Source organism: Colossoma macropomum, unplaced genomic scaffold (assembly GCF_904425465.1).
Source record: "Colossoma macropomum unplaced genomic scaffold, Colossoma_macropomum, whole genome shotgun sequence".
In the NCBI taxonomy this organism is placed as follows: domain Eukaryota; kingdom Metazoa; phylum Chordata; class Actinopteri; order Characiformes; family Serrasalmidae; genus Colossoma; species Colossoma macropomum.
In genome coordinates, this window is record NW_023496014.1 from 140,117 (window position 1) to 158,005 (window position 17,889).

Here is a 17,889-nt window from a genome sequence, read left to right on the forward strand (position 1 = left end):
GAGAGGAGCAGATCTGCTGAGGAGCCTAGCGGTGAGTGTGATTGATGAAGACTTTACTGATCGATTATTCTGATTGAATCAGCGGTTTAAGTCTGTCTGCTCTGAAAGTCTGAACTGTAGAGGATTTTATCACATCATCTTAATTACACAGACTCTTCACCTCTGAGTGGAGCTGATACTGAACTAACAGAGTGACCAGAGAAAATATTGACCAGATAAAGACCATAAACACACACAGACTCTGTAAGATAAAGACTCTGACATCCACAGAGTTTATAAAGAGACCAGAGGAGAGAACATTAACCAGATAAAGACCATAAACACACACAGACTCTGTAAGATAAAGACTGACATCCACAGAGATTAAAAAGTTCCGTCCAGCAGTCAGAACATGCTTGTGCAGAGTGGGCGGAGCTCCCACAACTAAACGCCTCTTCGACATATATTTAAACTTTTAACAACAGCAACATGGAAAACGCACAAAATGTCATTTTCACACCCACACCCCACCTCCTCTCTCTTTCCATCTCTCTCTTTCTGTCTCTCTCTCTCTTTTCACTAATGTCATTTCTTTAAATTATAGTTATAATAATGTGATTATTGGTGTTTTAGTAAAAGGGCTCAGTTAAAGCATGTAATCCTGCTGTTCTGTTTACACAGAGGAGGTGTGTGAATCAGGACTTTCCTGTTGCTCTGTTCTTTCCTGTTGAGAGCTCCTTCAGCTGAGGCGTTACAGGTCAGTCCTGACTGAAGAGACAGAAACAGATTATATATCTGACTCCTTCCACACTCACAGCTTTAAGAGTGATATTATTAAACATATCAGAGATGCAGATCTGATCATCATCAGGAGAAGAAGAGACAGAAACAGTTTATATATCTGACTCATTCCACACTCACAGCTTTAAGAGTTGAGATCTAGAGATGCAGATCTGATCATCATCAGGAGGCTGATCTCGTGGTTCTAATTCCCTGTAAATCAGCATTAAAAGTGTTACTGACGGGAATAAGGTCCTGTGTTTCTCATACAAGTAGTGAAATGAGCTCACACAGACTTCACAGACCGTTCTGTGATTCATCGGTTTCATCTTTCGTTTATCTGTAAGTTCAAACTCACGTCATCTACAGTCAGAGAAAAGCTGCTGTGGAGCTATATTTTTGTGCAGGTACTGCCCCAGTGACAAGACTGGTACTGGCCCGGTAACAAGACTGGTACTGGCCCAGTGACAGCGTCATACTTTCTTTTCTGAGAGAGTGAGAGAGAGTAAATCTGACAGTAACAGTTTAACAATGTGAATAAAACAGTTAACTTTCAGCTAAACCAACCAAAACTACTATCACGATCATCTATAATACCAATAATAAGAATAAAAATAGAAATAACAATAATTAGCAAAGCAACACAGAACACTATTATTATATTCTTCATTTTCTTCTTTTTCTTTTTCTTCTTCTTTGTGCGCTAACTCACTCTGCAGTTTTCTAGATCTCGACACTGTTCCAACTCCAGAATGTTCAGTCTAATTGGGAATGGTGTGCTTTGTAAACAACTTTTTGGATGGTTTTGTTAGTTTAAGAATTTTTTTCCATAGGAAAAAAAAATTGTATGTCCATCTGCTGTACTTCTGCTCGACCGAAATACTCTGCTCCACATATACTATCTCAGAGGCACCCAAGCATGAATTCAGTGTTGTTCTGACCTGCACTCATCTGTTTGTCTGTTTTTCTTATCCCTCATTTCTCCTATAGACTCCCATTCATTCTGCTCCCCCACAGAAGCCCCATTATTTTCTTTGCCCGACAGCCACCAAACTGCATGTGGTCATTCAGGGCAGGTCCTCAAACTCTACAGCCACACGGACCCGCACTCCTCTATGTCTCATTTTCTCATTCCTCGTTCCTCCCATTCACATCCATTCATTTTTGCCCATAAGACAAGCCATATACTTTCCTTTGACTAACAGCCACCATGTACTCACTCAGGGCAGATCCCCAAGCTCTAATCCACAGATCCAAAACTCTAGTTGCAGTCTTGTAAACAGTGACACTGCAAGATTCACAGTCTTTGCTAAATCACAGTCTGTGACTAAAAGCCGTGACACTGTCTTTAGGTGTGAGAGGGAGTCAGACTTTCAGAAGTCTTCTCAGGGTCTTCTAGTGTGGTTATCATAAACAGAAGGAGCTGAAAAGCAGACAGTGATGCGCTGTTTGAGTTCTGACTGTAATATGATTAAGATATTAGTATGTCACCATGTCGAGGTCCCCTTTTCTCTTATCAGTGTCTGCGCACTGCACCACTGTTGTTACCGGCAAACAGAAACCGGTTATGTTCAGTGTTTAATCTCAACATGACAGAGAAAATCAGATAAAACAGAAAATAAGACTTCAGCCTGAATCCTCCTTCATCTCTACTACACCAGCACACTGGATTATTCTGACTGCTGAGAGTGGGCGGGGCTAAAGCGCTAGAGGAACGCCATTGGTCACATCATATTTTACTATCCTGAATGCTGCTTGTTTATTAGTGATTTTCACTGGACTGCTTTTATTACTGCCACCTAAACGTAGCTGATGAGCTCATTCAGAGCCGGTAGCCTGCAGGACAGTGTTGTTTATTGATTACAGCGTGTGGTCAAATCTGACCATTTAAACTTCACAGACAGTTTGGTGTGATCAGATGTAGAGTGTGTCTGTAGGTCAGTTCTGTTCTCTCTTTCTCTCTTCTCTCTCTCCTCTCCTGGTCAGTACTGATGGTGTGTTTGTGTCTGTAGGTCAGTTCTGTTCTCTCTTTCTCTCTTCTCTCTCTCCTCTCCTGGTCAGTACTGATGGTGTGTGTCTGTAGGTCAGTTCTGTTCTCTCTTTCTGTCTTCTCTCTCTCCTCTCCTGGTCAGTACCGATGGTGTGTCTGTAGGTCAGTTCTGTTCTCTCTTTCTCTCTTCTCTCTCTCCTCTCCTGATCAGTACTGCTGGTGTGTGTGTGTGTGTGTGTGTGTGTGTGTGTGTGTGTGTGTGTGTGTGTGTCTGTAGGTCAGTTCTGTTCTCTCTTTCTCTCTTCTCTCTCTCCTCTCCTGGTCAGTACTGATGGTGTGTGTGTGTCTGTAGGTCAGTCATGCAGTCCTGCAGTTCTGCTCTCTGTATCCTGATCTTACTGATCTCTACATTCATTACTGGTAAGAACTGCACTGTCTCTACTGTTTTAAACAGTGTATTATCATTTATATTATATGGGTAATATTATATTATCCATAATATATATTATACATAATTTATCTTCACTTACCTTCATTTTAAAATAGTTCTTAAAAATGCTGCATTTTAAATCTTCTGTTTGATGGTGACAGTTAAAATCTGCTCTTCTATCAGCAGAAACTTGTGTTGAAGTTGGACGGTTATTGTTTTATCCTCATTTTTATCCCTTTGGTCTTCATTTCTCTTTCAGAGATATTGTCAGTTAATCCTCCAGTGAAGGTGAATCTTCATGACTCTGCTACTCTGTCTTGCTCTGGGAGATGTTCTGGTTTGGTCAGATGGACTAAGTTCCATAAACGCAGTGATACTCTGGCTGAGTGTAATCAGACTTCATGTAGATCAGTGAAGGAGGGATATCAGATGATCCATGATCAGTACCTGAAGGGAGTTCTCTCTCTCACCATCACTGATGCTGATTACAGTAAGAGAGGCTGGTACACGAGTGACTGTGATGGTAAAGATCTCTGTGATGTGCGTCTTCAGATTGAGCGTAAGTGTCCATCAGTTTTTTTCAACTGACCGTTACTGACAGAACTCCAGTGATTTAGATGCTGAGATTCATATCAGATATATTTTTCTCCTCAGTGTTAAACACTTCACTTCAAATAAACCCTGGTGAATCTCTGGTCCTGGAGTTGGAGATACCAGAGGAGGTGGAGGTGATTTATAAAGGTGCAGCTGGACCATCCAGTGGTCAGATCTGTACAGTGGATGGACAATCACTACAGTGTAAACCTGAATATAAGCAAAGAGTGTCGACTGCTCTTCAGCTGAGAGGAGTGACTCCATCTGACAGTGGAGTTTATACAGTAATGGACAAAAAGAATGAAGAGGCCATTCACATCTACACAGTGACCGTGGGGTCAGCAGGTGGAGATGATAAAGTGAAGAGTATGTGTTATTACAAGTTCTCTGTCTGTCCAATCAGAGTTCACTGATCAGGAATCTGCTGCTGAGCTTTAATGATGGTGTTTAGTTAAACTCACTGTATTTCAAACCTGTGTGTGTGTTTTGTAGATGACCATCCAGATCTGGACACAGATAGAGGAGCTGCTGTTCCAGTGTGGGTCACTGTACTGATTGTACTGGTGGCTGTACTTGTAGCTGTGATTGTGGTGTTAGTGGTGGTGAATGTGCAGCTGAGGAGAGAAATTCAGCAGCTCTGGATGAAGATTGAAAGACTGATACTTTATCTGAATGGACACCAGTGACTCTGAGTGATCTTCACAAAACCATCTTCCTTTTTTTTTCTGTTTCATCTTTCTTGCTCTCTCTCTCTCTTTAGAGGGTTTTCCATCCACCTCTTTTAGGTCAATTTTGGAAAAGCTCATTAAAAACACAGATGGAAAAGTGAGAAATTAAGGTCAAAATATGGCGAAAGGTTTTTATGCTTGGATGAGGTGAAAAAGGTAGCTTATCACTGAAAGACGAACGTGAAAAACAGTGATGCAGATTGATTTTTTGATGACGTAGTGTGATCTGTGTCCTCTGAGATCTGAGATCGTTGTCTGAACCCTTCCAGCACATTCAGTAGTTACAGTATTAGTACCGGTCTGTGTTTCTCTCACTGAGAATCTGAGCTCAGTTGGATGTTTGGGGGTGGTCCTTTTGTCACTTCAACGAGAGGAGCTCTGTGGTCAGAAACAGACCATTGATGAAGGACTAAAGGATGGCTAACTCACACTGTACATCTACAGAAGCTCTTCAGTCTCTAACTGTACACCAGCAAGGTGGAGCTACAGGAGAGGGGTTTCTGATAAAGTGGCCCGAAGGAGTGTAACATAATGAACTCTTTGTTTACAGTGGACTTGTGGTCAGCAGAGACAGTGGGAGGTCAGGTAAAGTCCACACTGGTTCAGATTAATCTCAGTCTGTAACTGAGGTGGCTCAGTAGGTGATGAGGTTCACGCTAAAGCTCTACAGGTCCAGGTTCTGCTTTGTTGTGTTGGTGTTGATTGTTTGGAGGTCTGAGGTGAATGAAGCTGTTTTCTCTCAGTGTTTGGACAGATTCATTTTTTTTCTTCACAGAGTTTGAAAATGGCAGCTGCTCTTTACAAAATTTCATGATGAATGAACCAAAAATGATCAAACATTTCTGGTGAAAAAGCTTGTTGATCCATCTCAAATATGGCGTTAACTCACTGTTTGTTCAGGATTATTATTTTATATCCTAATTTGTTTTACTCTATATTGTTTGCACTGTTATTCTGAATGTTCCCACTGAAGAAATCAGGAGTTTTCAGTCCATGTTTTTATTCAGTTCTGCTGTAAACAGTGTTAATTCAGGTGATGGAGGCCGTAATGTTGCTCACCTGACTCAGGTATGTTTACAAACAGAACACAGACCATTAGATGTTCAGGATGTATATATGTTGTATTGCAATGTGAAATAAAGTGTCTGTGTATATAAATGTGTATTTTCTATTATAATAAAATGAAGGTTTATAATAGTGAATGTCTGTGTGAGTGTTTGTAGCTGTGCTCTGCTGTGTGATATAAATCCTGGTTTCCTTTACAGAAACATTAAAAACACATTAAATAAGCAGAGAATATAAACACTAGAAAAGGCTGTACAGGTTCTTTACTGATCAATCTGATTGATTTGTGAGGTATTTTACAGGTGGGCGGGTCTTAGAAGGAGGTGTGTCTATTGGTCCACTGTTCTGGAGTGACAGGAGCTCTGACCTTGATCCAAACAGGTCAGGGTCACCACTGGGTCTATTTCAGAGTTTAATCTTCACTGTGCTCTATAAATCTGAACCACTGATGATCATAGATTTTACAAGATTTACAGGATTATTATTGTTGTTGTTGTTGTTGTTAGTGTTTGTGTGTTTGTGTAAAATTGAATGTTGATTTTGAACGAGTGCACCAGTGAGCACGGAGGATGAAGTGGAAATAAAATAGACAGTTATTGGGTTCTGTCAGTGTGAATGAACTGAAGGAGGACAGTTTTAACATCATGATCTCTGAATGTGAAATTACGTCTGTGTGAGTGTGTGTGTGTGTGTGAGTGTGTGTGTGTGAGTGTGTGTGTGTGTGTGTGTGTGTGTGTGTGTTTGATTCGCTTTACTTTCATTCCAAAGTACACTGAGAGTGACTCATTTTCAGTGCAGCTGAGCATTTACAGCTTAAAGGGATTGAAATCAAAATAAACTTAATCAGGTTAAACTAAAATAAGGTTAAACTAAAAAACGCACTACAATAAAATCAAACAAGATAATCTGAACAAATAAGACTTAATTAAAGGGGGAAAGTACAATAAAACCTAGACAATAAGCCAAATTAATAAACTTTAACATTAAAGATTAGACAAACATTAAATAAACAAACAGTCAAGTAGAAGGATTATAAAAAGTAAATAAATAAATAAATAAATATTAATATTAATTCCAGATGATGATTTAGCACCAGGTCATTTCAGTAAATCGTTTATGATGCCTTTAAAACATGATGCAGTGCATGCATGTGTGACAGTGGTGCAGCACCCAGTGCAGATGGGGTTCTGGAGGATTTCGTACAGAAAAGGCTGAGCTGGGGGGTTTTATAGCGTCTGAAACCAGCAGGGGAAGACTGAAAAGCAGCATGTGCTGCTCCAAAGTGTGTAGATATCCTCAGCATTAACGGTGCTTCATAGACGTTCAGTTCACCCCTTATATGGACACCAATACTCCTCACTAAATCATGCTGTTTTAATGCAGTGCTGTCTGGAGTTTCTCTGGATTCCCTGAATGATCTGAAGAAATTCTCTGTAGTCTGTTTGGCAGAAAGCCAGGAGATCTGATTGGAAAAGTTCATTCATTTTGAGATACAGACTCATAGTCTACATATTTATCATTAGAGGCCACAATAACAAAGATGCAGCGTGTTATTTACATCATTTTTAATTGAACAGATGTATTTATCTGGGTTTACTGGCTGGGCTAGCAGTGAAAGTTAGCGTACATTTACTAAATTAGCTTAGAGTTTTAAGGCCTGTGTGCTTTACAGTGTAATAATGTCCAACACTGCTAAGATATGACGTATAAACCAAAGAGAATGTTTTATCATAAAATAACAAAGAGGGAAAAACTCTCCACCACTAAGTCGCCACTGTGGAAAATCAGATCATTAAAATGTTCCTCTTCTGGGTAATTAAGGCTCTGGATAAAGCTGGAAAGGTTAAATTAGATCTTTCGCTGATTCTCACTCAGTGGAGAAGAGAGAGAGAGAGAGAGAGAGAGAGCGAGAGAGAGAGAGAGAGATGAGGATTATTCGTAGAGGATTGAAGTTTGTTCACCTTATTGAGGCCAAAGTCTTCTTAACAGTCTGGGTTCCATTAAAAACAGACATAAAGAGGTTGCAGGAGCAGTTTAGCTGTTCAGAACAGCCTCTTTTTCAGACTGGAACAGTTATTAAACATTAAAATAGCTAAATTAAGTACGTTATTAGTAATAAGCTGAAGTAATTGTATGAAAAATGTTCATGATTAAATTGAATGACATCATTAAAAGTTACTGTCCACCTCATCCTACCTCTGCAACTCACACACAACACTCCTTCACTAAACACACTTTGTAAATGTGTTATTTTATTATTTACCACAGAGCAGTAAGTATTTCCTGTTGACTGTGTCAGTCTGCAGTTTGGGAAGCAGGTTCAGTTTGTAGCGCCCTCTGCTGTACAGGTTTGGGTACTTCATGATGAAACTGTTGAAAATCTGAAATAAAGATGATCTTTATTGTTTTTTCGTTTTTATTTCTTCTTTTACAGCGTTTAGTTTAGCTTTCGTGTATCTGAGAATCAGATGCTGTTTACAGTGAGTTAACCTCTTATTGGTCAGGGTGTATTTTGTATATGTAAATCATAAGGCAAACTATTCAGTAACTGCAAAATAACAATACATGTACGTTTTTATTTTATTTATTTATTTATTTTTAAAGCTCCCCTCAAATTATCAGAACATGTGTTTTATGATACACATATTGCTATATGCTTACAATTTACTGCTGAAAGCCAAAAATCTTAGACGCTCTTTGTATTATTTTATAAAAATAATTTTTACAGAGCAGATCACTGAAGAGACGCCATCTGTTTATAGTTTACAGCTCAGATTTGTGGAAAAATGGGTCGACTTTCAGTAGAAAAAAACTGAGTTCAGCTTCTTTTATTATAAGGGTTTAAAATTACATCACCCATCTATTTGACTGAAGACAGTTACAGCCTCATACGACCCCCACCTTTAGAATGTAGCTTATGAAATATGAAAGTTATGAAGAATATGACGAAGTGCGTTTTGGAACCACCGGTGGTCCTAAGGAGATAAAGTGAAAGTTATTCCATGTGTATCTGCAGAGCTCTTCTCTGTGAATCAATAGTTCATCTTCACCTCCAGATACAGCAACTCATCATCCATATTCACCTCTCTAATAATAATAACAATAATAATAATAATAATAATAATGTTTAGATAATAAGGCATTTGTACAGCCTGTGCTCTGTAAGTGTAACTCACAGTGAACTGCTTACATATGAAATAGAATGTACCACCACCTGCAGGAGAAACGTGGAGCTGCAGGCTGATGAAAATAAAACAGGATAATTCACTTTAAATCCAGTTTAAATCTCCGTTTTCACACACAAACTCCACCTACACCAGTCTGATAGAACTGCAGTCGTTCTGCACAACTATCACTGCTCTATTACAGAGACTGTGACTTAAACTGGGACTGTTTTCTGTAAATGAAGCTCCAGGTCTGATATTTTCAGCCCCCAACTTCCTCTTTTTCTGCTCCAGACTATCATGTAGTCATGGTTGTGATGTCACAGCACATGGGTGTTTGGTTGTTTCTGATTGGTTTGACTTGATTGGTCCATACATGAAGTTTTGCTGATAATAGTCTAAAATTAAAGTCTTCTGACCGCTCACTCTGCACTCTGAACAGTCTGAAACACGTCCACCTGCTTTGCTTCATCCCTCGTCTCATTTCAAATGACATACTGTCAAATATCCCATAATGCTTCACTTCTATTGTTTGTTTTTAATTTTTATTAAAAATCCTAAATTTCTCCAAACTCCATGTCTCACTTGACTTCCCATCTGACATGAGAAAAACAGGGGCATACTGGCTTCTCAAAAAATGTCTACCACTTGAAGCAGAGCCTTCAGTCTCACATGAGAATGACAACAACATGCAGATCTATCCAATCAGTGAAAAAACTGCCATTGGAATGGGTAGTGTTATAGTACTCAAGTCTGGTCTTGGTCTCAGGAGCATAAATTAGCTTGTCTTGGTCTTGCCTTCATCAAGTCTCATCTCGGTACTCAACATTATTTGGACTCAATCTCTTCTAAGTCTCAACATCATTTGGACTGGTCTGGACATTTTCTGGACTGGGTCTTGTCTCGGGCTTGATATCATTAGGATTCAGTCTTGACATCATTTTGACTCAGGTCTTATCTCAGTCTCAACATCGTTTGGACTAAGTGTTGGCATCATTTGGACTTGGGTCTCGTCTCGGTCTCGACATCATTTGGACTCAGTCTTGATATCATTTGGACTTGGTCTTGTGTCTAGTCAATAACTATTACTATGTTTTTGTGAGCTCAGACTGTGTCCTCAACATGGTGGTGGTAGTATGAGGGAAGACTGATTGAGGGTGGGGGAGAACTCTGAGAACTTGGGCTGGAGTTCTGGGCAGCTTCTGCCTGTAGCTAGAAGGCCAGAAAGTGGTGTGAGAACTTCATTACAGAAAATCGAAGGTGAAGATGTGAATATATAAGTCCGTAGATAGGAAGGAGGAGGGGTTTCAGGCACATACTTCCTCCCACACTTCAGTTATTTCATAACTCCATTTAATTTAAGAATAAAGTGGACTCTATTTGGTGATTCTGAATAGGTTTTAGAGAAGAAGAACAGAGAACAACTTCAATACCATTTGCTTCCAAAAGTTACAATATAATGCAACAGACTAAAGCTATAATATAATAATATTTAGTAGTATTTTTAGGGTATATAATGTATTATGTAATGTTATATTTTACAAAATTTATAATAGTTGTTAATGTATTGAATGATAATAAACGTACAATAAACTACAAATGAATTTCAGTTTTTCCATTTTCTTCTTTTTATTAATATATTTTGAATAAAATATTAATCTGGTCTCAGTCTTGACCCAGACTCAACCTCTAGCCTTGGTCTTCACTTGGACTTGCCTATAACAGTCTCAACTGCAACACCTATAATATGTAATCAAACTGGATTTCTACAACCCCGTTTACAAAAATGTTGGGACGCTGTGCAGAATGTCAATTAAAACAAGTAAATAATGCAATGATGTGCAAATCATACTACAAATGTTGAAACTGAGAAATTTCATTGTTTTTTGAAAAATATATGCCCTTGTTGAGTTTGATGCCAACAACACTTTCCAAAAAAGTTGGGACGGGGGCCTGTTTACCACTGTGTTTCATCACCTCTTCTTTTAACAACACTCGTTAAAAGCGTCAACAACGCGTTTGGGAACTGAGGAGACACTGCTGTAGTTTAGAAAGTGAAATGAAGATTCACCTTCACTGAAGACAGAGCTGAAGAAGGAGGAACTGCAGAAGGAGGGAGAGAGAGGTCTGTTAAGAACAGTGCAGTAAACCTGTGAAAGATCTCAGTCCAGTCTTTTAGCCATGCTACAGGAAAGCTAATGCTCCTGCGCAGAAAGAGGTGGTAAAAAACTGCTTGAAAGAATGTTAGAACTCACTTGCTCAGAGTATCTGAATTAGAGATAATCTACACTATATTGCCAAAAGTATTCGCTCTTCTGCCTTCACGCACATATGAACCTGAGTGACATCCCACTCTTAATCCATAGGGTTTAATATGATGTCAGGCCACCCTGAGTGAGTCCTCAGCTCTGCAAACGACCGGGGCCTTCTCTGACTTTTTTTGCACTTCATAATGCTTCACGTTTTCAATGGCAGGACTGAACTGCAGCCATGCTGTTGAGAAATGAGCAGAAAGTCTCTCAGTGTTGCCACATTGAAATAAACTTGAAACACATTGTAGCAAATGTACTAAGTATACCAAGGAATTCTGTCCCCACCACATAAGTGTGCTATGGGACAGCAGCAACACTTCACTCCTCTTACAACATTACTTACATGAAAATTATTATAAGGGTGAACAGAGCGTGTGTTTCTCCTTCTCTGTAAAGTCTGAGACCCTCTGTGTGGAGAGTGTTCACTACAGTCCAGCTTTCAGAAGACTGAGATCTCGCAATCCCCACTCTGTGTTAATAACCTCTCTGGAGATCAACGATTGCAGCACAGTGAGTACACAGGGAGTATTTAACTGAGCTGAATATAGCTTCATATGTTTAAAATAGCAACTGAGCTGTGACCAGAGGGTCGTCTGACCTTGCCTTGTCTGGATTTTCGGGGCTACTTCATTTCAGGGGTGTGCTTGAGTGTGGGTTAAGCAGTGAGTCTGAAGCCCCTCTGCTTTTCATCTTCAGTTCTTTTCCGAGTAGTTCCTGAGAATCAGAGGTGACTATACCATGCAGCTCTGTTACAGAGGGGCAGCCTGCTGCTTTGGGTGGGAGCGGAGGTGAGGGTTTGTAAAGTTGTCCTGTTTGACATTGTTCTGTGTGTTTATAATGCACTACAATCTTGGAAATCATTTGTAATGTTTAAATGATTATATTGTTTGTGGATTTGTGGGCTTTTGTTGTTCTTTTATTTTTGATTATGAATAATTTAGTGAGGCTTTGGAGGGACGGCGCTTTGTCTTTTTAAAAGAGGCAGACAGCCCAGTGGGACAGTCTGAATGTCTGGGTCTTTGTGATAAAGCCTGTTTTTTGGCTGGCTGACTGCAGCTGTTTTCTTTTGTGTTCTGTACAGTTTTCTCATATATTATTCTGCTCCTTTGTAAATATCTGCATTCATAAACACTAAGAAAATGAAAATGAAAGCTGTGTGAGTCGCTGCTACTTGGAAGTCTGTCTGAGTCAACTCTTTCTTTTTGATTCAGCATTAAGGGGGGCTCACTGATCCACATTGAGACACTGATAGAAATCATTAAACTTCAAATCTGTATTAATATAAATGATTTTTATACTTATGATCACCACACACCAGATTCACATTCAAAATGTGACAGCATTGTTTTTAATGAAGGTGTTGACATTCAGCTCTGAATGTTCTCTGTACCCCACAGTGTCATTCAGCAGTTCGCAATTACTGTGTAAAGTTAAACCCAGAAACAGACGAGTACTGAAGATCTGTTACCCCTGCTAAAAACTGCTCAGACCAAAATGAATTACATGCTGGTTTATCCTGGTCTGTGGTTGGTTTAACTGGTCACCCAGCATGGTCATACTGGTTGACCAGTGTACCAGCATTCAAAGCACAACATCTGGCCATTATGAATAGTGATCTTTTATTGACACCAAGCAGAAAGGCACACTTCACAGCGATTACCAGGGAGGTCATCAAAAGCCATAGGCTCCCTCTCCATGGTGACCACTCTCGAACACACCCCAACCCAAACCCCTCCATACATTTTCAGAAGCAACAGAAATGTATACGTAACATCAGCATAGCTATGAAAATTAATATTATCTTTCCTAATGACATCACCTAGAGGTAACGTGTACAATGTTACCTTTTCCATTACACTGGATACCTGATAAATTTGGTGTAGAGTATAAGATCCTTCTCTTAACATATACATCGTTAAATGGCCCTGCAGTATCTTAGTAACGGCCTTCTGACGGTTCCAAGAACTAGAAAAACCATTTTCTTACATAGCCCCAAAGCTGTGGAATCATCTCCTGACCTCTGTTCGGGACTCAGACACACTCTCTACACTCAGACACACTCTCTACATTTAAAACTAGACTCAAAACTTTTCTGTTTGCACAAGAATTTTACTAATATCAGTTTTGCACTATTAACTCTGGCCTAAGTCGCCACATGGGAGCCACTAGAGCTGCTAGAGTCACCAGAGCTCCACCTCTGTTTGCTGATCTGCACTGTTTTGACCACCATGGAGTTTCATGCTGTACAAAGCTGTGCAAACCTCACCTGCATGAACTGACCCTCCTGCTGCTGCTGCATGAACTCAAACTCCATAATTATTACTGTTGCTCCACCTGTTTTCCTCGTTTTGTATTCTAATATTTAATACTAACGCTTCCCCTTTTGAGTCTTGGTTCCTCTCAGTGTTTCTTCCTCTTGCTCTTAGGTAGTTTTTCCTTGCCACTGTCGCCATTGGTGACGCTCATGGGGGCTCGGACCCAGACTTTTCTATAAAGCTGCTTTGTGACAACAGCTGCTGTAAAAACCGCTATATAAATAAACTTTGACTGGACAAAGAGAAAAGCAAAAGCCCTAAAACTGAACCTTGAGTGACTCCATAAGAAATTTTCTTTTTTTGATGAATGATTTCCCAGTGAAACCAAGAACTGTCTATTACCTAAATATGATTTAGACCATTCTAAAACTGTGCCTGAGAAGCCTATTCAGAATTCAAGACTGTGGATTAGAATCATATGATCAACGGAGTCAAAAGTTGCACTATGATCCAACAAGACCAGAGTAGAAGGATTTTGTGCATCAGTGCTGAGCCTGAGGTTATTCACGACATGAACCAATGCTGTCTCAGTATCCATTCCTCAGAAATTTTAACATAATGCAAAGGGTAAGTGGAGTTTTCAAATTATGTAGAAAAATTGGAGCTACAATATTTTTAGCGTGACCGCAACAATGTATTTTTCAGTTCCAGTGAGTACAAGAATTCATGAAGTGTTACCATGTCATTAAAAAACCCACAGGATCCATGATCTGGTTATGATCTGAGTGCACGTATCGCCCGATGATTCTCAGTACTGTTCTGCAGACAGTGTATAGCTGATGCTGTGTGACATTCTGGAACTGCAGATGCTAAAGGAACTCCTTATGGGTGAACCGCTTTCTGGAACATCATTGTGAAAAGGTTGAGGAATTTGTTAGTAATGAAAAAATCATTGCTGATGAATGTTTAGTATGAACACAGGTAGTGAATAGTTCTTTTCAACATGCAGAAAAGCTCAGTGTAGTGAATAATATAATGCTCTACACTTAGCAGATCTCAGCCAATGATGACCACTGCTATGCCAATAAAAACACTAATGTATATAGCCTGCTAACATACTATCAGTATTCTCTGTTGGTGTGTACGTAAAGGGAAACACATCAGTGTTTTTGTCCACAGTAATCAATACTCCATAACAAAATAGAACTGATAGTGTGTGTGTGTGTGTGTGTGTGTGTGTGTATCTGTAGGTCAGTCCTGCAGTCCTGCAGTTCTGCTCTCTCTGTTCTGATCTTACTGACCACTATATGCACTACTGGTGAGTACGTACTGCACAGTAGTTGTTGACTGATATGTTTTTTTTTATTAGTAATCAAGGATAACAATAACCGAAATTTGAGGCCAATATCCATTTACCATACATTTGATGTTTGTAGTGTGAAAATTTACAAGAATGCAACTGTTACCCACAATTTACATTAAATGAATATTAGAACATTATAAAAAACAAAGTGCCTTAGACAGTATACAGTATATCTGTTGCAGTTTATTAAAACTTCACTATGTAAAACTGAAAGAAGTGTCATTACTGACTGAGGAGAATATAAACAGGCTAAAATATGGTGAGTGCACTGCTGTGAATCGCCCTGTAAAGCCTGAAATAATCATTTAAATGTCAAAGGCATTGGGTTTTTCACACAACGCTGTACGTCTTTATGTATTAATGTAATGCACAGACTCAAAAAGAAGGTCCGGCTCGATGTTTAGGTCTCAAATTATCTCAAAATGAACATTATATTGATGATGTGATGACAATAGTAGATAATTCACTTACATCCTCAGAAGACGCTCCTTCACCAAGTTTAGACTTTGTTCTCTTTCAGTCATGAGATTTATCCACTTGGGGAAGGGGACCAAAGAATAACCTACGCTACTAAATGTTCTTCCACATGTTTTGTGCAGTTACACATTTCCACCAGAGAGGGCTCCAGATCCCCAAAGCTAACACACTCCTCAAATCAATTTCATAAAGTTCTGTTAATCTCTAACAGTGTTTTAGAACTGGATGTATTACTTCTACAACAGCAATGTTTATAGAGCACAATTGGGTAGCATATCCATAAAGAGGATCATCATTAGATGAGGCTTAATATCACCAATACTGATCTATTAAAATATGCCAGAACCTGCAACCTGATAATGACATTTAGACATTTACTCTTCTAAAAAATTAAGAGCTTTTCTTATTTTTGGCTATTTTTTTTTTTTTACTTTATTGAGATTCAGTTTTACCCATTTATCTTTCTCTCTCTTTCAGTGTCAGCTAATTCTCCAGTGAAGGTGAATCTTCATGACTCTGCTACTCTGTCCTGCTCTGAGAGATGCTCTGGTTTGGTCAGATGGACTGTGTTCACTAAACCCACTGATACTCTGGCTGAGTGTGATCAGACTTCATGCAGATCAGTGAAGGAGGGATATCAGATGATCCATGATCAGTACCTGAAGGGGAATCTCTCTCTCACCATCATTGAAGCTGATTTCACTAAGAGAGGCTGGTACACGTGTGACTGTGATGGTAAAGACGTCTGTGATGTGCGTCTACAGATTGAGCGTAAGTGTATGTTTTACTCAATGACCACTTTTCAGAAGACTGGCGTTCAGTACTCAAAGAATCTGCAGACACACCTCCAAAGTTCAGTCTTAGAAGCTGGTTGATCATTTTCTGAAGTAATCAAACACATTCAGTGGTGTTGAGGTCTGGACTCTGGGGTGGTCAGTCCATTGTTCAGCTTCTTTGTTTGATGTGTCCGTCTCCTTTTCTCAGTGAGGTTCTTCTTGATCAGCTACACATCCTTTCAGACCCACAGCGCTGAGTCGTCTTCTCACAGTGGAAGGATGGACAGAAACACCTGTGGATGTTTTCAGATCTGATCAGCTTGATTTTCTCCTCTCTCTCAGAGATGAAAGCTTTAAGTGCTGTTTATCTGATGGGGGCAGTTTTGGGGTCGACCAGCTCTTCCAGGTGGTTGTTAGGAGAGACGTTTTCTCTGGAGATTTTAATCAGTTTATGAACTCCAGATTTGGAAACTCCTGTTTTTTCTCTTTTCTTCTGCACACGGATTATCTTCCATCTAATCTCCTCACAAAATTTCCTGAAAATGATCAAGTTTACTGTAAATTAAATTAATTAACTTTTAACCTTTGCTCAGTGGTTTGATTTGCACACAATTCATCAAGTTTCTGTTTGTTTTGTCTCTTCAGCCTTGAATACTCCCGTTCAAATAAAGCGTGGTGAATCTCTGGTGCTGAAGTTGGACATATTAGATCCAGTGGAGGTGATTTATAACAGCACTGATGTAGCTGGACCATCCAGTGGTCAGATATGTACAGTGGATGGACGCTCAACACAATGTAAACCTGAATATAAACAGAAAATGGCATTCTTCACTGCTCTTGAGCTGAGAGAGGTGAAGCCATCTGACAGTGGAGATTACATTATAATGGACATCAGGAATGAAGAGGTCATTCACATCTACACAGTGACCGTCCATGGTATACATTTCTTTCCTGCTTTAGTAGTGTTTTTCTTTTTTTATTGAGCTTGAACAGCGTAGAGTAGATGAAAAAAATCTCACTGTGTGCTTTAATGGTGATATTTAGTTAAAACTCACTATATGACAAACCTGTGTGTCCTTCTGTTCTGTAGATGACCAGCCATGTCCATGCAGAGATCAGGGAGCTGTTGTGCCAGTGTGGATGTTTGCTTTGACCATCATTGCACTTGTAGTTGTGTGTGTGGTATCAGTGGTGATGATTTTGCTTTGGAGGATGAAATAACAGTAGAAGAACCAAAAAGTGTTCTTCTGTTTTTACAAACTTGACCCTGTAACAATGGCAGAACCCTTTTTGGTGCTATGTAGAACTATTTTCAAAAAGGTTTTACACAGAACCATATACTACATATTCTCCATCTATCTGAAGAACCGTTTAAGCATGAAAAGGGTTCTAAAGAGAACTTATGGTCCTAAATAGAACCAGCGTAAGAAGAGGTGGAAACAGGATATGTTGAAGAATAATATGTTAAAAACACTATAAAACTATAAAATGTTCAGATCTTCACTCACAACAGCTGAACTATTATATCTAGATGGTAAACATTGTTAGAGAGAGCATGTTGGAGCTGTTCTATTGCTGCCTTAATAATTGTGATAAATTAAGTTAGCTACATTAGCGCAGCATGTTCTGTAGCTAAATGATATACAAAACTAAGCTGCGACGCAACACCTAACAAATCACTGTTTACTGATAAAGTCTGTTTTCAGTAATAATGTGAACTCTGCGCTAACACAAATATCATAAAAATGTTTTTAAAACTTGTGTAACTGAAGTGTTTGGCTAAACTGAGATGGTTTATTGTAAACTTCAGCTTTTGCACACAGTTTGCACTTTACTGTTGTTGCACTGGTGTTCTTGTTTGTCTTTGTTTTTCTTTTGTTATTATTTTCGTATCATATTTTTACATGATCCACTGAAAGGGAGAAAACTTCCTGTAATTGCTCAGCACTGCGCACTGATCATGCTGAATATCTGAA

At 39.2% G+C, this 17,889-nt stretch overlaps 2 protein-coding genes across 2 annotated transcripts; both read left to right on the forward strand.

Annotated features, from left to right (window-relative positions):
- Nucleotides 1-4,492, forward strand: LOC118803951. Its single transcript, XM_036564502.1, has 6 exons — nucleotides 1-31; nucleotides 661-736; nucleotides 3,102-3,169; nucleotides 3,439-3,738; nucleotides 3,834-4,139; nucleotides 4,266-4,492. The coding sequence occupies exons 3-6, from the start codon at nucleotides 3,109-3,111 to the stop codon at nucleotides 4,457-4,459; spliced, it is 861 nt and encodes a 286-aa protein (XP_036420395.1). The 5' UTR covers nucleotides 1-31; nucleotides 661-736; nucleotides 3,102-3,108; the 3' UTR covers nucleotides 4,460-4,492.
- A 7,154-nt stretch (nucleotides 4,493-11,646) lies between these two features.
- On the forward strand, nucleotides 11,647-17,229 carry LOC118803945. Its single transcript, XM_036564494.1, has 5 exons — nucleotides 11,647-11,830; nucleotides 14,548-14,615; nucleotides 15,615-15,908; nucleotides 16,559-16,849; nucleotides 17,004-17,229. Exons 1-5 carry the CDS (start codon nucleotides 11,781-11,783, stop codon nucleotides 17,132-17,134), a joined length of 834 nt encoding a protein of 277 aa, XP_036420387.1. The 5' UTR covers nucleotides 11,647-11,780; the 3' UTR covers nucleotides 17,135-17,229.
- The last annotated feature ends 660 nt before the right edge of the window (nucleotides 17,230-17,889 follow it).

Bases quoted from the DNA above. Each gene is read 5' to 3' on its own strand.
- LOC118803951 (XM_036564502.1), top strand. From the start codon at position 3,109: ATGCAGTCCTGCAGTTCTGCTCTCTGTATCCTGATCTTACTGATCTCT. The intron at 3,170-3,438 runs GTAAGAACTGCA...TTTCTCTTTCAG, and splicing joins GATCTCTACATTCATTACTG to AGATATTGTCAGTTAATCCT. The intron at 4,140-4,265 runs GTATGTGTTATT...TGTGTTTTGTAG, and splicing joins TGGAGATGATAAAGTGAAGA to ATGACCATCCAGATCTGGAC.
- LOC118803945 (XM_036564494.1), top strand. From the start codon at position 11,781: ATGCAGCTCTGTTACAGAGGGGCAGCCTGCTGCTTTGGGTGGGAGCGG. The intron at 11,831-14,547 runs GTGAGGGTTTGT...GTGTATCTGTAG, and splicing joins TGCTTTGGGTGGGAGCGGAG to GTCAGTCCTGCAGTCCTGCA. The intron at 14,616-15,614 runs GTGAGTACGTAC...TCTCTCTTTCAG, and splicing joins GACCACTATATGCACTACTG to TGTCAGCTAATTCTCCAGTG.